This window comes from Pseudophryne corroboree, chromosome 1 (assembly GCF_028390025.1).
Source record: "Pseudophryne corroboree isolate aPseCor3 chromosome 1, aPseCor3.hap2, whole genome shotgun sequence".
NCBI lineage: Eukaryota > Metazoa > Chordata > Amphibia > Anura > Myobatrachidae > Pseudophryne > Pseudophryne corroboree.
This window is the reverse complement of record NC_086444.1, coordinates 447,123,993-447,142,558: the sequence shown is the minus strand read 5'-3', so window position 1 is coordinate 447,142,558 and position 18,566 is coordinate 447,123,993. Positions and strand designations below refer to the sequence as shown.

At 46.4% G+C, this 18,566-nt stretch overlaps 1 protein-coding gene across 3 annotated transcripts in view; it reads right to left on the bottom strand.

The window, feature by feature from the left end:
- Positions 1–18,566, bottom strand: part of ACIN1 (apoptotic chromatin condensation inducer 1) — a 265,672-nt gene that overhangs the window by 16,431 nt on the left and 230,675 nt on the right. For all 3 annotated transcript variants that reach the window (XM_063913544.1, XM_063913545.1, XM_063913546.1), the window contains 2 exons: positions 15,657–15,702; positions 14,465–14,616 (listed from right to left, as the gene is read on the bottom strand). In XM_063913544.1, the coding sequence (XP_063769614.1) occupies positions 14,465–14,616; positions 15,657–15,702 (198 nt within the window). The remainder of the gene's footprint in view (positions 1–14,464; positions 14,617–15,656; positions 15,703–18,566) is intronic.

The following is an 18,566-nucleotide window of genomic DNA, read 5'->3' as shown; positions in this document are numbered from 1 at the left end:
ACAATCCAACCGTGGTGAACCAGTACATTGTACGTTAGCAGCGCATGTTGGAGAAGCATCTGTTGAGACGGGGCTTTGATGAGCAGATCGTCTAAGTACGGAACTATTGTCACTCCCAGGGATCTGAGATGAGCTATCATCACAGACATCACTTTGGTGAATACCCGAGGCGCTGACGAAAGGCCAAACGGTAGAGCCTGAAGCTGGTAATGGTTCTGGCGTATTGCAAACCGCAAGAATCTCTGATGAGGTTGCCATATCGGAATGTGTAAGTACGCATCCTTGAGATCTAGCGCAATCATGAATTCCTTTGGCTCTAAACCTGCAATCACTGAGCGCAGAGATTCCATCTTGAATCTGTAGTAAGTTACGTACCGATTGAGACCCTTTAAGTTCAATATTAGCCTGACTGAGCCATCCCGCTTCGGTACCACAAACAAACTGGAATAATAACCCTGACCCTGTTGGTGTACACTGACCGGAATCAAAACTGCTGAATCCAGTAGGGACTGAATGGCAATTTGCAGAACCGCCCTCTTGTCGTCCGAGAGAGGTAGGCCTGTCTTGAAAAACCGCAGTGGCGGAAGACAGTCGAACTCTATTTTGTAACCTCTTAACATTAAATTGCGGATCCACCCATCCGTGGATGTCTGGAACCACGCCAAATGGAACATCTGAAGGCGTGCTCCCACAATCGGAGAACAGAGATGGGCTGGTAGCCCGTCATGCCACTGGCTTGTCGGTGACCTTAGCGTCCTGACGACTGGTGTTGGGTTTGTTGGAAACCACGTCCTCGACCCCGTCTACCAGGCGTGGCTGTTCCTCTGCCACGTCCGCGAAAGGACTGAGGTCTAAAGGATTTGAACGCAGGTCCAGAGTATCTCCGTTTTGGTACCGGTGGAGGCAATGGTAAGAAAACCGACTTTCCTCCCGTGGCCTCAGAAATCCATTTGTCCAATTCAGGACCAAACAACTTCTCGCCACCGTAAGGTAACGCCTCTATACCTCTTTTGACCTCTGCCTCCGCTTGCCAAGAACGCAGCCAGAGAGCTCGTCGTACTGTAACCAGTGACGATGAAATGCGAGAAGTGAGCTGACAGATGTCAGTAGAAGCTGTACATAGATACTCCGCAGCCTCACACATTTGATCAGCAAGAAGTATAAGGTGTTCGTCATGTAGGGCAGACTTGAGTTCTGTTATCCATACTATGAGCGCCTTGGTGACCCAGATGCCAACCAAGCCAGGTCTCAGCAGCACTCCTGCTGCTACATACATGGACTTTAGCATAGTTTCTATTTTGCGATCTGAAGGGTCTTTAAGCGTAGTAGCAGCTGGCACTGGTATGGTTAATTTCTTGGTAAGTTTCGACACTGACGAATCTACCATTGGTGGATTCTCCCATGTACATGTCACAGAGTCTGGAAACGGGTAACTAGACTTAAATCTGCGAGGTATAGAAAACCGTTTATCTGGATTCTGTCGTGTTTCTACTAACACCTTAAGAGACTCTGAAACAGGAAAACACATTTCTACTAACATCTTAAGAGACTCTGAAACAGGAAAACACGTATTTACTAAACGACTCTGATCAAGTCGTTTAGTAAATACGACTTGATCATTTGTCAGAGGCTCCTCAGTTTCTGTAAACTTCAGAGACTGACGCACCGCTCTGATGAGATTATCAATGCCTGAGCTGTTAAAATCCTCACTATCTGACTCCACTTCGCCCTCCTCACCCTCATCGTGTGCCGTGAGGTCTGGCATGGAATCGTCAGAATGCAACATAGCAGAAACTGGTAAATCATAAGACATATGAAATTTATCCTGTCTACCCAAAATGGATTTGGACCTTTCGCAAGGCTGAGACGCCTCCAGTAGTTCTGGCGGTTTCACCCTAGACTCAGATCTTGCCGCTTCCCGCTCTTGTCGAGCGGCGGTCAATTCTGATTGCAACCCAGCCAGTACATTGGCTAGCATTTCCCATGGAGGGTCCGGGAACTGGCTTTAAAACCGGAGCAGAAATTGTATTCGTAACTGAATCCACAAAACATACTGTACATGTGGTAGATCCATCCGGTAACACACTGCTACAGACCTTGCAATGATGCTTTTTAATTTTTGCTGGTGCCTTACTCATTATGGAGACAGACAATACAATACACAAAAAACACACTTGCACGACTCAGTAAAATAGTACTAAGGTGTCTCTATATATATATATCTGGCCAAGTGCAGTACACGTGGCCAGTACTATGAAATGTGATCCCAAAGTCCCACTAACATCCCTGCGCCTCCGGTGGAGTAGAGATGTAGTACTGGAACGTTCTGGAATCACAACAGGAAGACAAAGGAAGCATGGTTAAAATGCTGCCATGCTTAAACTTATAGTCACAGTACAGGTTATAATCTTTTAAACTGATATATAACCCTGTATGAAAATCCTGTGTAAATCATCCCTGCAGCCTAGCATACTGCTGCTTGTCCCCCCTCGTGCTGCCGCTTGTCCCCCCTCGTCTGCTTGCAGCCTGTAATGCCACCCCCCCCCCCCCGTATGCTAACGCGGGCAGCGTTAGTGTGGGGCGGCCAGCGGGAGCCGGGTAGCGGGACGCGCTGGAAACAGACAGCGGGGAGTACGGTCCTGAAGCGCTCTGAGCATCGGCCGGAACAGCGGCGGTGGGCGGGCTGTATAAGGATCCTAGCGGCCATGCGCCAGCTCCACACAGCGGGGCGGCAGCGTGAGCTGACCGCCCCGATCAACATACCTGGACTCCTGTGGTGAGGCTCCGACGGGGCTTCTCTGTAAGCACCGGCCAGCCTTTCTGCAGGATGTCTGTCTGGCTGTGAGGGTGCTCTTTTAGTGAGGACCGACACGCCACAGCTGCTTGTAGCAGCTTGCACTATCCCTGACCCTGGCCTTTTGGAAAGGGGAAAGGGATGTGTATGAAAAAATAAAAAATATTAAAAAAAAATAAAAAAAATATTCAAAAGAATTGTGGACTAAGCCACAGAAACCTGTTGCTACTTAAGCACAGAAAAAACACTGAGGTACTCTGGGATATGGAGGGGTGGAGTGTTCTAAATTTAAATATTCAGTGCCCTGTTCCTATGGAGGCCGTCCATATCCCAAGAGTACTCCAGTGACCCCTAGTGGATGAAAAAGAAAAGATATTTGCGGGTACCTCAAAAAATTCAGTGAAATTGATGCTGGAATGTGATAAGCACCAAAGCCGGAAAATGGCTTCAGCGTAAGTGAGAAAGATACCAACAGGCAGCAAATAAGATATTACTTACCGGTAAATCTATTTCTCGTAGTCCGTAGTGGATGCTGGGGACTCCGTAAGGACCGCAGGAGACATGGGCACTTTAAGAAAGAATTTAGATTCTGGTGTGCTCTGGCTCCTCCCTCTATGTCCCTCCTCCAGACCTCAGTTAGAGAAACTGTGCCCGGAAGAGCTGACCGTACAAGGAAAGGATTTTGGTAATCCAGGACAAGATACATTACCAGCCACACCAATCACACCGTATAACTTGTGATAAACTTACCCAGTCAACAGTATGAACAACAACAGAGCATCAGTTCAACCCTGATGCAACTATAACATAACCCTTATTGCAGAAATAACTATAGACAAGTATTGCAGAAGAAGTCCGCACTACGGACTACGAGAAATAGATTTACCGGTAAGTAAAATCTTATTTTCTCGAATGTCCTAGTTGATGCTGGGGACTCCGTAAGGACCATGGGGATTATACCAAACCTCCCAAACGGGCGGGAGAGTGCGGATGACTCTGCAGCACTGATTGAGCAAACACAAGGTCCTCCTCAGCCAGGGTATCAAACTTATAGAACTTTGCAAAAGTGTTTGAACCTGACCAAGTAGCCGCTCGGCACAGCTGTAATGCCGAGACCCCTCGGGCAGCCGTCCAAGAAGAGCCCACCTTCCTAGTGGAATGGGCCTTAACTGATTTTGGCAGCGGCAATCCAGCCGCAGAATGAGCCTGCTGAATCGTGTTACAGATCCAGCGAGCAATAGTTTGCTTTGAAGCAGGAGCACCAAGCTTGTTGGAAGCATACAGGATAAACAAAGACTCCGTTTTCCTGACCCTAGCCGTTCTGGCTACATAAACCTTCAAAGCCCTGACCACATCAAGCAACTCGGAATCCTCCAAGTCAGTAGTAGCCACAGGCACCACAATAGGTTGGTTTATATGAAAAGATGAAACCACTTTCGGCAGGAATTGTGGACGGGTCCTCAATTCTGCTCTATCTGCATGGAAAACCAGATAGGGGCTTTTATGTGACAAAGCCGCCAATTCTAACACACGCCTAGCCGAAGCCAAGGCTAGTAGCATAATGAGATATTTAAATTCCACCGTTTTGAGTGGATCAATCCAGTGGGATTTCAGGAAAGTCAACACCACGTTAAAAACCCAAGGTGCCACTGGAGGCACAAAAGGGGGCTAAAAAAGCAGCACTCCCTTTACAAACGTCTGAACTTCAGGTAGAGAAGTCAACTCCTTTTGAAAGAAAATGGATAGGACCGAAATTTGGACCTTCATGGAACCCAATTTTAGGCCCAAATTCACTCCTGACTGTAGGAAGTGAAGGAAACGGCCAGCTGGAATTCCTCCGTAGGGGCCTCATACTAAGCAACATATTTTCGCCATATACGGTGATAATGTTGAGCCGTCACCTCTTTCCTAGCCTTTTTCAGCGTAGGAATGACCTCATCCGGAATGCCTTTCTCTGCTAGGATCCGGCGTTCAACCGCCATGCCATCAAACGCAGCCGCGGTAAGTTTTGGAACAGACAGGGCCCCTGTTGCAACAAGTCCTGTCTTAGGGAAAAAAGCCACGGGTCCTCTGTGAGCCTTTCTTGCAGATCTGGATACCAAGTCCTTCGTGGCCAATCAGGAACAATGAGTATTGTTCTCACTCCTCTTTTCCTTATGATTATCAGCACCTTGGGTATGAGAGGAAGAGGAGGAAATACATAGACCGACTGGAACACCCACGGTGTCACCAGGGCGTCTACAGCTATCGCCTGAGGGTCTCTTGACCTGGCGCAATACCTCTGTAGTTTTTTGTTGAGGCGGGATGCCAACATGTCCCCTTGTGGCAGTTCCCACCGACTCGCAATCTGTGCGAAAACTTCCTGATGAAGTCCCCACTCTCCCGGGTGGAGGTCGTGTCTGCTGAGGAAGTCTGCTTCCCAGTTGTCCACTCCCGGGATGAACACTGCTGACAGTGCGCTTACGTGATTTTCCGCCCAGCGAAGAATTCTGATGGCTTCTGCCATCGCTACCCTGCTCCTTGTGCCGCCTTGTCAGTTTACATGAGCCACTGCGGTGATGGTGTCTGACTGAATCAGAACCGGTCGGTCGCGAAGCAGGGTCTCCGCTTGACGTAGGGCGTTGTATACGGCCCTTAGTTCCAGGATGTTGATGTGAAGGCAAGTCTCCTGACTTGACCACAGACCTTGGAAATATCTATATCTATCTATCTACTAGGGTCTCAATCTCTGCTGATAAGGTACCTGTCCACGCTGCCACAGCGCTATAAACCCATGCCGACACAATCGCCGGTCTGAGTAGTGTACCAGAATGTGCACGCTATCTGCAGGATCCCTGAGAATAGCTGATACGTCAGGGCTACCTTTTGGGCAAACGTGACACCCTAGGGGAAGATTCCCATCCTATCCTGGCCCTAGTGGGGAAAGGATACTGCCTGAGAATTCTTTGTGGGAAATTGCAGTCTCTTGTCTGGAGATTCCCGCTCTTTTTCATAATGAGGAGGGAAATTTACCTCAGCTTTCTTCCCCTTAAACATGTGTACCCTTGTGTCAGGGACAGATGAGTCATCAGTGATATGCAAATCATCTTTTATTACAATAATCATATATTGAATACTTTTCTGCCATTTTGGCTGTAACTTTGCATTACCGTAGTCGACACTGGAGTCAACCTCCGTGTCGATATCAGTGTTTATTATTTTGGATAGTGAGCATTGAGAGACTCTGAAGGTCTCTGCGACATAGGGACAGACATGGGTAGATTTCCTGTCTGTTCTCTAAGCTTTTGTGCAATAAATTCACCTTAGCACTTAATTACACATATCCAAACAGGTGTCGGCGTTGTCGACGGAGACACCCTCACATATTTGCTCTATCTCCTCCTTAGGGGAGCCTTTTACCTCAGACATGTCGACACACACGTACAGACACACCACACACACAGGGGATGCTCTATTTGAAGACAGTTCCCCCACAAGGCCCTTTGGAGAGACAGAGAGAGAGTATGCCAGCACACACCCCAGCGCTATATGTCCCAGGAATCACACAGTAACTTAGTGTTAACCCAGTAGCTGCTGTATGTACTGTTTTTGCACCAAATTTATGTGCCCCCCCCCTCTTTTTACCCTCTTCTACCGTGATTCTGCAAGGGAGAGCCTGGGGAGCTTCCTCTCAGCGGAGCTGTGGAGAGAAAATGGCGCTGGTGAGTGCTGAGGAAGAAGCCCCGCCCCCTCAGCGGCAGGCTTCTGTCCCACGTTTTTGTGTAAAAATATGGCGGGGGCCCATGCATATATACAGTGCCCAACTGTATATATGCCCACTTTTGCCAAGAGGTCTCTAATTGCTGCCCAGGGCGCCCCCCTTCCCTGCGCCCTACAGTGACCGGAGTATGTGGGTTTACTGTGGGAGCAATGGCGCACAGCTGCAGTGCTGTGCGCTACCTCATATGAAGACTGGAGTATTCTGCCGCCGATTTCGAAGTCTTCTTGCTTCTGTCACCAGCTTCTGTCTTCCGGCTCTGCGAGGGGGACGCGGCGCGGCTCCGGGATCGGACGACCAAGGGTGCGATCCTGTGTACGATCCCTCTGGAGCTAATGGTGTCCAGTAGCCTAAGAAGCAGGACCTATCTTCAGTGAGTAGGGCTGCTTCTCTCCCCTCAGTCCCACGTAGCAGAGAGTCTGTTGCCAGCAGATCTCTCTGAAAATAAAAAAACCTAACAAAATACTTTCTTTTTAGCAAGCTCAGGAGAGCTCACTAAGTAGCACCCAGCTCGTCCGGGCACAGATTCAAACTGAGGTCTGGAGGAGGGACATAGAGGGAGGAGCCAGAGCACACCAGTATCCAAATTCTTTCTTAAAGTGCCCTGTCTCCTGCGGAGCCCGTCTATTCCCCATGGTCCTTCAGCGCATTTACACGTGCAGTAATAAGCATGGCTGAAGACCATATTTCATATTCCACTGTATTGCGATGATCAATGCATTCAGTGTAGTAGGGCACAGGAGTGCGCACTGACTATTCAATTTTAAAACCTATAAATACTCACTTTTTACATACAGAAGTTACCAGCACTGAATATAGTGTATAGATTGATGCAATTCAGTAGACATGCGCTAAATAAGCTCAATTACATGTAAGAACACACTAATAATAAACACATTCCCCTGTATAGCAGCATTATCTCTCATTCTGGTACGAGTCTATTGCCACCTCAAAGTTACCCTTTTAATTCCACCAAATGCTTGTGCAGATATGACTGCCCATATGCAGACCACTTTCTCATTCACCTATTATCTGATTATTTCTGACTATATTACTAGTGAGAGCAAAAGATCATACAGTAACTGCAATGACAGAAACACCTGACCGTTGAGGAGAATGGAGAAAGTGTCCTAATATGAGCAATCTTATCTGCATAAGGTAGAATCACCTAATGTGGGACATCTGTAAGTGTTCACTTCAGTTCTGGAGTGGGGCAGGGGGTCTGGCCACTCAAAAAGGGGGTTTGTACTTAAGACGCATTGCCTTTTCATCACTGTAGGGGTGTGCGAGCCCAGCACTCTCACGTTGGGCAGCCCTAAAGCCCTTTCAGCAGCGTGAACAGATGCCGTGCGCACATGTACCACAACTTCTATTTACACAGCAGAAAGTTTCTCTGAAACTTTGTCCCAACGAGACACTGTGGCCTGCGGGTGGGGATGTCCCAAGCAGGCTGTTTTGGGAGGGTGCATTTTAGCATTCCAAAATTGGAGGGCGCTCGGTGCCCCGCTAAAATAGTTTAGCGTGAACACTATATCTGGACATCTGTTTAGAGGCTATGCAATTTCATAAAACCGCCTGACAATCACAGTAACTTATGTGGCAAAAGTCTCTTACCAGCACATACTCCTCGATTGGTGCTGCCAACCTGGTAACAGTTCCATTCAGACGGAGTAAATATCAGATTGGTGCGCATCTGTACACACTGAGCAATTTCTTGCTCAGTGTGTACTTTCCATTCATCTCAGGTGGGATTGAGACTACAGGAAATAGGGATTTTTGTTTACTTACCGTAAAATCTCTCTGATTCCATCTGGGGGACGCTGCGCCGTTACTTGTGGGTTAGAGGTGTGTGGCAGTGGAGTTTGGCACAGAACCTATTAAAAAACCGACTCTTTCCCCCCTCTAACCCCACCCATCTCCTTCCTGCCTAGCCAGCAACTCAGTTAACGTTTAGCCAAGCCAAAGGTGATAGAACAGAAAATAACCGTTTAAACCAGACAAATATACGGGAGGAATCGCAGCGTCCCCCAGATGGAATCAGAGAAAGATCTTACGGTAAGTAAACAAAAATCCATATTTCTCTTTCATCCATCTGGGGGACGCTGCGCCGTTACTTGTGGGATTTCCCAAAGCAAGCTAATGAGAGGAGGGAGACTTAGACGGCATAGCAGTCTGTAAAACTTTGTGAACGTATGTGGACAACCAGGTCACCGCCCTGAACAGCTGCTCAACAGATACACCACCACAAACAGCCCAAGAGGCTTTAGTCGAATGAGCCCGAATGGAGTCAGAAACCGAGACATCCGAAGACATGTATGCCTGCCTAAAGGTCGAAGTTACCCAACGAGCCGGCCAACCTCGTTTGGGCGCATCAATTAACACCAACAATGTATCCGTATGAGACAAATAAATGCGCAAGGCCCTAACCACATCCAAGAGAGCCAAATGGGAGTCCTCTCCGGAAGGAGAATGAGCGAACGCTGGAAGGACAATGTCCTGATTTAGGTGGAACGCCGACTCAATCTTCGGAAGGAAGGCGTTGTCCGCAGAACCCCCCGGTCATCATGAAACACCAACAAGGGTGGTCTGCAAGAAAGAGCCGTCAACTCAGATACCTGTCTAGCGGAGGCAATGGCCAATAGGAAGACAACCTTGAGTGTTAAACTCTACAGATTACAATGGTTCAAACTGAGATTTTTGAAGAGCCGTAAGGACCAAGTTCAAATCCCAGGGAGGAACCGGATGAACAAAAAGGTGGTTGAATCTTAAGTACTCCCTGAACCTCTGGAATGATAGCCAGTCTCTTTTGAAACAGAACAATGCAGAAACCTAACCTTTTAGTGAAGAAAGTCTCAGACCTTTATAGAGACCCTCCTGAAGGAAAGATAAGACGAGGAACTCTAAACAAATCCGGTGTCAAACCACGTTTTTCACACCAAGCAATGTAAACACGCCACACCCTGTGGTAAATTCCAGAAGTCGCCGGCTTTCTAGCCTGAATCATCGTTTGTACAACAGGACGAGAAAATACTTTGCCCCTAAAAAGGTTGGATTCAAGAACCAAGCCGTCAAAGCCAGCCGACTTAAATCTGGGTGGCGACACTGTCCTTGAAGAAGAAGATCTGGTCGCAGAGGGAGACAGAAAGGTTCCCCGACGACCATGCTGCGCAGAAGAGTGTACCACTGCCGGCGTGGCAAATCCGGAGCCACCAGAATGATTGTCAGACCTTCTCGCCGAATGCGTTGAAGTAGACGTGGAATCAGTGGAATTGGCGGAAACATTGGTTGAAACTGCCACAGGGCAGTCAGGGCATCGATTATAATCGCTTGAGGGTCCAGAGTACACGACCCGTAGTGAGGGAGCTTCTTGTTGAGACGAGACGCAATGAGATCTACGTCGGGCATTCCCCAACGAGACACTAGAGCCAGAAACACGTCCTGGTGAAGCTCCCACTTTCCCGGATGAACAGTGTGACGGCTTAAGAAATCTGCTTCCCAGTTTGACTCCTGGAATGTGAATCGTGGATAAGGCCGGAACCCAACGTTCCGCCCACGTGAGAATCTGAGCGACTTCTTTTATGGCGTTCCAGCTTAGAGTTCCTCCTTGCTTGTTTATGTAAGCCACTGCCGTGGCGTTGTCGGACTGAACTCGAACTGGATGACCCTGTACCATGGTTTGAAACACCACTCCCCAACCCCCGGAGGTTTGCGTCCATTGTGACCATCATCCAAGACCAAATCATGAAAGGCGCACCCTTGGTTAAATTGTGGCTGTGATGCCACCAGTGGAGCGATTGACGAGCCTGTACAAATAAGCCGATCAACTGTAATTCGAGATGAGGTCCCGTCCGAGTCCAACAGCTGAGGACCTGAGTCTGAAGGGGTCAGCCATGAAATCTGGCATATGGGACTGCCTAGAAAGTTGCAACCATCTTGCCCAACACCTGCATGCATTTGAGAACCAAAACTACCGGTAAGTGTAACAGTGTTCGAATCCTGGACTGTAGATCCTGAATCTTGTCCTGAGGAAGAAACACCCTCTGGCTGTTTGTGTCGAATAAGAGTCCCAGAAATATTTCTGGGAAGGGGAAGCAAATACTATTTTGGAAAATGTACTATCCATCCGAATGACTGCAGAGTCTCTATCGTGAGACGCAAGTTCTGGTGGACAATCGACTGACGGGGCCTTGATTAACAGATCGTCCAAGTACGGAGTAATGTTGACTCCCTGACACCGCAGAACTGCCACTATATGGCCCATGACCTTCGTAAACACACGAGGAGCCGTGGATAGACCAAAGGGAAGAGACTGAAACTGAAAATGCCAAGGGCTGACTGCAAATCTCAATAGGAACATGTAGGTATGCGTCCTTTATGTCTATGGAAGCCAAATATTCCTCTGGCTCCATGGCGGCGATAATCGAACAGATGGCTTCCATTTTGAATTTCTGGGTTGAGAGATACGGGTTCAGGTCTTTGAGATTTAAAATGGGTCGAAACTAACCGTCCGGTTTGTTAATGAGAAAAAGACTCGCGTGAAATCCCTGACCTTTCTGCTGAGTGGGAACCGGAAGAATTACTCCATTGCGTAAGAGTGTGGCTGTTGCATGAAGAGCTTGACGTCTGGAGAGATCGTTTGGGAGAGGAGTGACGAACACACGATATGGGACTGGTTCCTCGAGATCCAACATATATCCTCTGGATATGACCCCCGTCACCCACCGATCTGGTTTCAACATGAGCCACACCTCCTTGAACTGTAGAAACCGAGCCCCAACCGTCATTGACCCCTCCAGAGATCTTGAAGCGTCATGCAGTAGGCTTGTCGGTAGATTTACTGGCTGGTCTACGAGTCGCCTGTGTTCCTCTACCACTGAATGCCCCTCTTCGTGGAAATCTGGAGAAAGCATGAAAGGAATAGAAACTACCTCTGCCCTGCGTACGAAAAGATCGAAACTTCGTAGGTTTCGGTTTCTGAGGAGCAACTGGAAGAAAAGGGCTCTTGCCTCCAGTAGTATCTGAAATAGTTTTCTTTAATTCTGACCCAAAAAGAAACTCCCCTTCAAAGGGTACAGCCGTCAAGGTCTGTTTTGAATCAGAATCAGCATTCCAAACCCGAAGCCAAAGAGACCTTCTTGCTGTCACGGTCAAGGCAGAAACACGGGACTGTAGCGCAGCAGAGTCTAACAAGGCCTCACCTACATAAGTAAGAGCCTCCGAGATCTGTTCTGCTAATTGAATGGCTTCCGACGGATCGTCAGACTGCATTCCAGACACTACCTGTGCTAGCCAGTCATCCACGGCCTTAAGGACCCAAGCGCCAGTGAGAATTGGGCGTAGAGAAATACCTGATAAAGTTAACATAGATTTAAGTACTGCTTCTATCTTCCTATCTGTAGGATCTTTCAAAGTCACAGACTGTACAGAAGGAATAAGCGTAGCTTTCGCTAAATGTGAAATAGGAGCGTCTATCTTTGGGGCTGGTTCCCAAAATTGTGTGTCCTCCTCTGTAAAAAGATACAGAAATCTCAATTTCTTAGGGGCCTGGTAACAAGAATCCAGTTAAGCAAAGGCTCCTTTAAAATATCCGCAAAGTGTGAGTAAGAAGGAAAGACCGTAACCTGTCTTTTCTGTCTTTTGAAGAAAGCAGAAGAAGTCTCCGCCACTGCCGTATCCTGAATGTTAAGAGTCTGATGGATGGCTTCTATCAGCAATCTAACACCTGAGCTAGTAGATAGCTCCTCATCTTCCCAAGCTGAAACCTCGTCCGACTCTGGGTCTACTTCACCCTCCTCCAATGGGGATGTCATAGAATCCAACTTCTACCCCGGAAAAGTTATAGCAGGTAATGGTTGCGGCCGTTTCGTAGCAGTAGAACTGCTGGCAGAGTTTACAAATTTGTTCAAAGATTGAGTTAAATCAGCAATACACCTGCCCATATTCTGAGCCCACAGAGGCTCCACCAGAGTTTGACTGGAGTCAGCCCCCGATCTGGACTGACGTAAATCTGAAATGGCATCCACCATGTTCTTGGCCCATGGAGAAATAGACTGATAGAGCACGAAGTACAGACGGTACCCACGTCCGCGCTAACCCTGGCGAGCTTTGACCCACAATGAACAGGCAAAATAAACAACCGAGGCTATTTTCCCCTTTGTAGATTTGTCTGGCTCATTGGCCATATTTTTTTTTTTTTTTTTTTAAATAGTAATAGTTAAGTGCTCTTCAAATGTACTATAAACAACCTCCGGATAATAGTGATATACCTAGCAGTGAACCCACAATTAGTGACACTAGAAAGATGTATATTACCTCTCACTAGAACTAGGGAAATAACACCATGCCACAAATATCCCCCAACTGAATAAAACAGAGCGAGAAGTGCTGCTGCTATTCCTCTAAACAGAGTGAGACTGCTGCTGCTATTCCTCCGTGTCTGAGAGTGGGTGTGCTGCACAGCGTCCCCCGTACTGAAGCTGCAGAAGATGGCACCTGGAGCACTCTAGAGGCTGGGCAGGAAATCCGTCCCTTCTTGCTTAATGTCACTGCCGCGGCTGCCCTCAATAGAAGTACTGCAGCTGGAAGTCCGTGGCTCCTGTGCGCCTCTACACAAAGCGGCTCTGCGGGCAGCAGTAAATGTGTATGGCGGCCCCGGGGAGTGTCTCACTACTCTCCCGGTCCGCCTGAATGCTCAGCTAAACGGTACCAGGAACAAAGAAACCCTCGCTACCTAGCGACACAGTTCACATCTGGAGAGAGGCCTGCGGGGGAAGCTGACTCACGGAAATCACACAGCACAGAATATGCATAGAAATAGGAAAAACAGCCCAATACTGTCAAGGACAGACTGCGACTGTCCTGTACCTCATCACTGCCGGCATCCAGTTCAAGTAGAGAGAGAGAGAGAAGGAGAGAGCTCCAGTGACCGAAGTGTGGTGGCCCTCCAGCGGCAAAGTAGAGTGGGAAAAACCTCTACATCTAACTAACCCCACTCTAGCAGTACCTGTCACATGTATATAGGGACTAGGTACTCCAGAAAAGCTCAATAAAACAAAAAACTCACTAGAATCTAAGGAGAAAAAAAAAACCTGTCTGTACTCCACAGGCACAAAACCAAAACTGAGTTGCTGGCTAGGCAGGAAGGAGATGGGAGGTGGAGGTGTTAGAGGGGGAAAGGAGTCAAGTTTTTTTTTTTTTTTTTTTTTAATAGGTTCTGTGCCAAACTCCACTACCACACACCTCTAACCCACAAGTAACGGCGCAGCATCCCCCAGATGGATGAAAGAGAAATTATGTTGCATGTTTAGCACATGCTAGCTTGTTCTCCCAATCTGACAATTGCAGCCCTGCATACACACATCGCTTGATTGACCCAAGAACTAGACAGTATTGTAGCTTAACTATATATGCACACTGCCACTATACAATGGACTGTTTTTATTATCATGTGGAATGGGCAGCAAATTTACCTTACAACCATATGTACATTGTTGATCTTGTGTATTTAAAGTGTGTGTGACTACATTGTAAAAAAACCTAATGCTGCATGTGCTCTTTTCTTTACTGGTTATAAACACTGGGAAAATTGGCATTTCCCGACTGAAGAGCAGCAGGTAGCATTAATTATATTTTGGAAACCGCAAATTGCTGCTTTTTATTGATGTTCTTATTGATATTCTATGTGCTGGCAGATTTTGTCCCCATTGATATTTCTATTAGTATGACACAATGACGCACATGGCGAAGTACAGACTAAAAGATACAAAACCACACTGGACCACAAAACCTAGATTACAGAGACAGGGCTACAAACATATTGAAGATTTGAGAATACAGAATCAATGTCCTTCACAAATTTAAACAAAACGTTTCAGGTTTGTATCATAAATAGACAAAACAACACAAAATCGTACCTTCAAGGACTCTGTGGAGATACTAATAGAGGGTTTTTTCTGAGTGGTTGCAGTGCTGGCCCCCCAACGCCTGCGTCGTGCAGGGTGTGCTCCCTCGTTGTCACTGTTTGTGGTAGGAGCTGGGGTAGGTTGACTTGAACATTTTGTAGCCGCTTGCAGGAGAGATAATGTCAACATTACAAACCCCAATAAGAATAATCAGGTCAGTGGTTTTACACTGTCCTTGTGTTTTGTTTTAACCTCACCAGTGCTTTCCAAAATTCATTGGTGCAACTGTTAAAAACCACCTGTAAACTATGCAGTTTTCAAACCACCTTAACCTCTTCAGGTGGGCCTAAATAGCGTCAAGCTATTTATCTTCTCCAGCTGTCCCAAAATTACATCTATATGCCAGAATTTCTAAATTTTACATAAAGAACCTCAAGACAGATGGAAACAAATGCTTACAATTATAGCATTCAAACATGTAGGCCTACATTAGGTGAGACATTAAAGTATTCACATAAATGCCATGACTCACATGGGTCAATTTAGCTCTCCGTTTGCTTAACTCTAAAACAATTCCAGACAACCTGCACACTACAGGAAGTCTTTTAAACAAAGTAATTTCAAGACATGAACACACTTACTATTAACCTTCATATAGGGGTTACCAAGTCAAACACATGAAAGTGATAATTGGTACAATATACAGACTTCCCAATTAGCATTACAGTACAACCCCACACCCACTAGGGCCTGCCATAATGATCTCTCACTAAGTGGATAGTACGGAGCAATATTTACTGACCACAAAAGAATCTATGCTAAGTGAACTTACATATTTTTTTTAAAATGATTGATGCATAGTTAACAAGAGACAAAACAAAGTAACTCATACCATACCATGTGGCCATACCCTCAGATCCAAGTCAGCAACTTGTTATAATCGGATAGATTCATATCAGCCTTGCAATACCTTCTATATCAGCATATTAAAATATTTAAGCTGTGCCCATACACATATACAAAAAATATGGCTGTATGCGAAAAGGCAGATAAAGGCGATGAAAGGTCCAGGCTCTTCCAAACAAACTTACAGGGAATACACAAGCCAGAAACTAGTACAAACAGGACAGAGAAAATAAGTAATACTGGAAAACATAACGATACCAACCTAAGATTGGTAATAAAGCAAACGACTTTTACTTACATATAACAGAGATCTTCCTCTTGAATGTTCTTGGTGGTGTTGTACTCTAAGAAAGAGGACAAAGGGTAGAGACAAAGGAAGAAGGGGATGGAGGCAATATGGCACCCCAGGGAGAAAGAAAACTTGTTAGACAATTACAAATTAATAATAATGGAGAATAAATGATAAGCAAAGGGCGAGGGGAGAAAAAAAAAAAACAGCAGAGAAAGAAAATAAAAAAACACCCTGCAGATATAACAAGACAAAGCCCTCCACGCTTCATGTAAAAGACAGCAGATTACAGAACACAAGTGGGATGGAGTTAATTGAATCAGCTACCATTGTTTATACGAGATCATTTAGGCCCAAATGCAATTTGCAGACACTGGTGCAGACCCGTGTTATTTCCTAGTGGAAAAAGGTCCCCCTTCAAATTCCCGGATCAAGTGATTCGGGAATCCTACCCGGGTAGCTTGCTGGGTTGAACACGTATTCAATCCGGTAAGCTGTGTAGTGTGAACGGGAGCCGTGTCGATGTATGGAAGGGCGGCGCTGGGAGATCATCTGATCTCCCAGCGCCACCCCTGCTACGTCAGCAGCAGCGTCACCAACCCGGCAATATGCCAGGTTGGTGAGCGCTGTGGGAAAGGGGGCTATAGCAAAGCCAACTTGATCTTGGATTTAAACTAATTGCCACTCTAAATCTAGCAGATAGCTCACCAAAATTGCCGGCTCTTTACATTTGGGTCTTAGATTTTTCAGTTCCCTGCATAACTTAGGTGCCCTAGACATGATCAAAGCTCCATGTATGTATCATGGAGAGAGATTCATAACTGAAGGTCCGTACACATTAGACGATGTCGCTCTATGAGCGACGTCGTCTAATGTTTCCCCTCCCGGGCCGGCCGGTGACCGAATGCACACACTGAGCGATATGACCGCTCATATCGCTCAGTGACGTCACGACTACGCCGCCCGTACATGCAGGTCCTGGACGACAGTCCAGATCCTGCATGCATGCACTGCTGACAGCAACGATCGTTGCCAACCCACGGGGCCGCCCATCGGTCGGCATACTCTTGCCGATAAAATGAGCGACGTCGCTCAGGGAGGGGGAAAATGAGCGACGTCGCTCATTTTATCGCCAAGTGTGTATGGGCCTTTAGACTCCACATAAGTAAATAGAATGACAGGTATTTCATTACCTTTACCAAAGGTACAAATCTGTACTATAACTATAGCAGCTGCCGACACAATTACTAGGCAGCTTACATTTTTGTTATCTCTTTTATAAGAAGCAATTTGTATGATAGCAATTAGGTTCTCCGTGGCGCTGGGAACACGGATTCCATATTCCCAGCGCCAAGGAGAACTTAAGTGCTGATTTTTTATTTTATTTTTATTTCTGTGTGGAGCGACACCTCTTCACCAGACTGTTCCCACTGGCTGCTTATTGTGCACTGGTCAAGCTTATCCACTTTGTGATCATTTGTATTTAAGGTTTAGAAGAATTTCGCAGAAAAAGTAAAAGGAAAAAAATAAAAAGCTGAAATAAACAAATTCTACAATTCAAACCACCATAAAACTTTAGGATGCTGATTCTTGGTATGTATTGGCAAATGACCTGTGCTGAACCATGGAGAGCAGAGCTGCTGTTCAGAAGTGACATCAGAAATCTGACCAATAAGGAACCCAGCTGGTAACATACATGGCAATGCCTTCGACCATTATTGCTTAAATGCAGCATTATTGGGACTCCAGTGATCAGTGTTATAACTCTGGGTTATTGAACATGTTTCTAGCCGTGTCACAGATGCCGAGTGTTCACACTGCAGGCTGGACCCAAGTTACCACAAGGTTGTACCTTCCAGATTGCATCCGTATCACAATGCTGCCAGATCCCATGTCGCGCCTTCACATTGCAGCTTACCTGGGTCGGCCCCAGGACACACAACCAGGATAGGCCCTTTCACACCAAGCCAGGACCTGGGTTATCCCGGGTCAGAAGCTTGGTATGAAAAGGGTGTTACCGAGAATTTTTCCAAGACTAAAATACCAGTGAACCATGTTGACAATATGTCCTATTAAAGCAATCTACAATGGCACAGCCAAACCATTAACACTTTCCAATTTTGCTACACACATGGATTGCCAACTTGAATACAGTTGGTTGTCCAGTGATCAGGCCAAATCCCAACGTGATCACCTTAACACGTAATGGTGTTTCACAGGCATTTAAACAATAGAGCTATTCCAGCTAGAAAAGTCACCACTGTATAAAAGTGCTCAATTGCTTTTATGGTCACACATTGAAGTGAAAGGGGGACCCCTGCTCATCTGAACATATTACCAAGTTACCTCAACACTGCATCCAGCATCTTCAGTGTTTAAAGCAGCAATCTCACCGATTTCTCTCTTTAAATAGTACCTTTTATGCATGTGTCTGATTTTTCTAAGTATTTCTTACATAAATCAAAATCTAGGTATGCCAAATATAGCTGCAAAACACTTTGCTAAACAGATCCAGATCATATAAACTAAATGACAGTGTGAAGAAGGATTTTATAGTGTGACAGAGATCAGAGGTGTTCAAAGCCTCCTTGCTCACTACTTAATGTGCAGTGTATTTGTGATTGCTATGGTAATCACAGTGGAAAAGCTAATGAAATTAATAATCTCGGGAAGGGGGTCGGACGATACACGTTAATAACTAACATTCTCCTTATACAGATGTAGCCATACTCATCTTACTGCGATGCGGCACGGTGTGCTAGGCCGCGACTATACGCAGCCGGCGATCACTCAATTAATTCCATTAGGAATTAAGGGAGCGATCACCAGCTGCGAATAGTCACAGCCTGGCATGCCACGAGGCAAGCCGTGTTGCAGCATGCCGCATCACAGCTAAGATGAGCATTGCTACATCTGTAG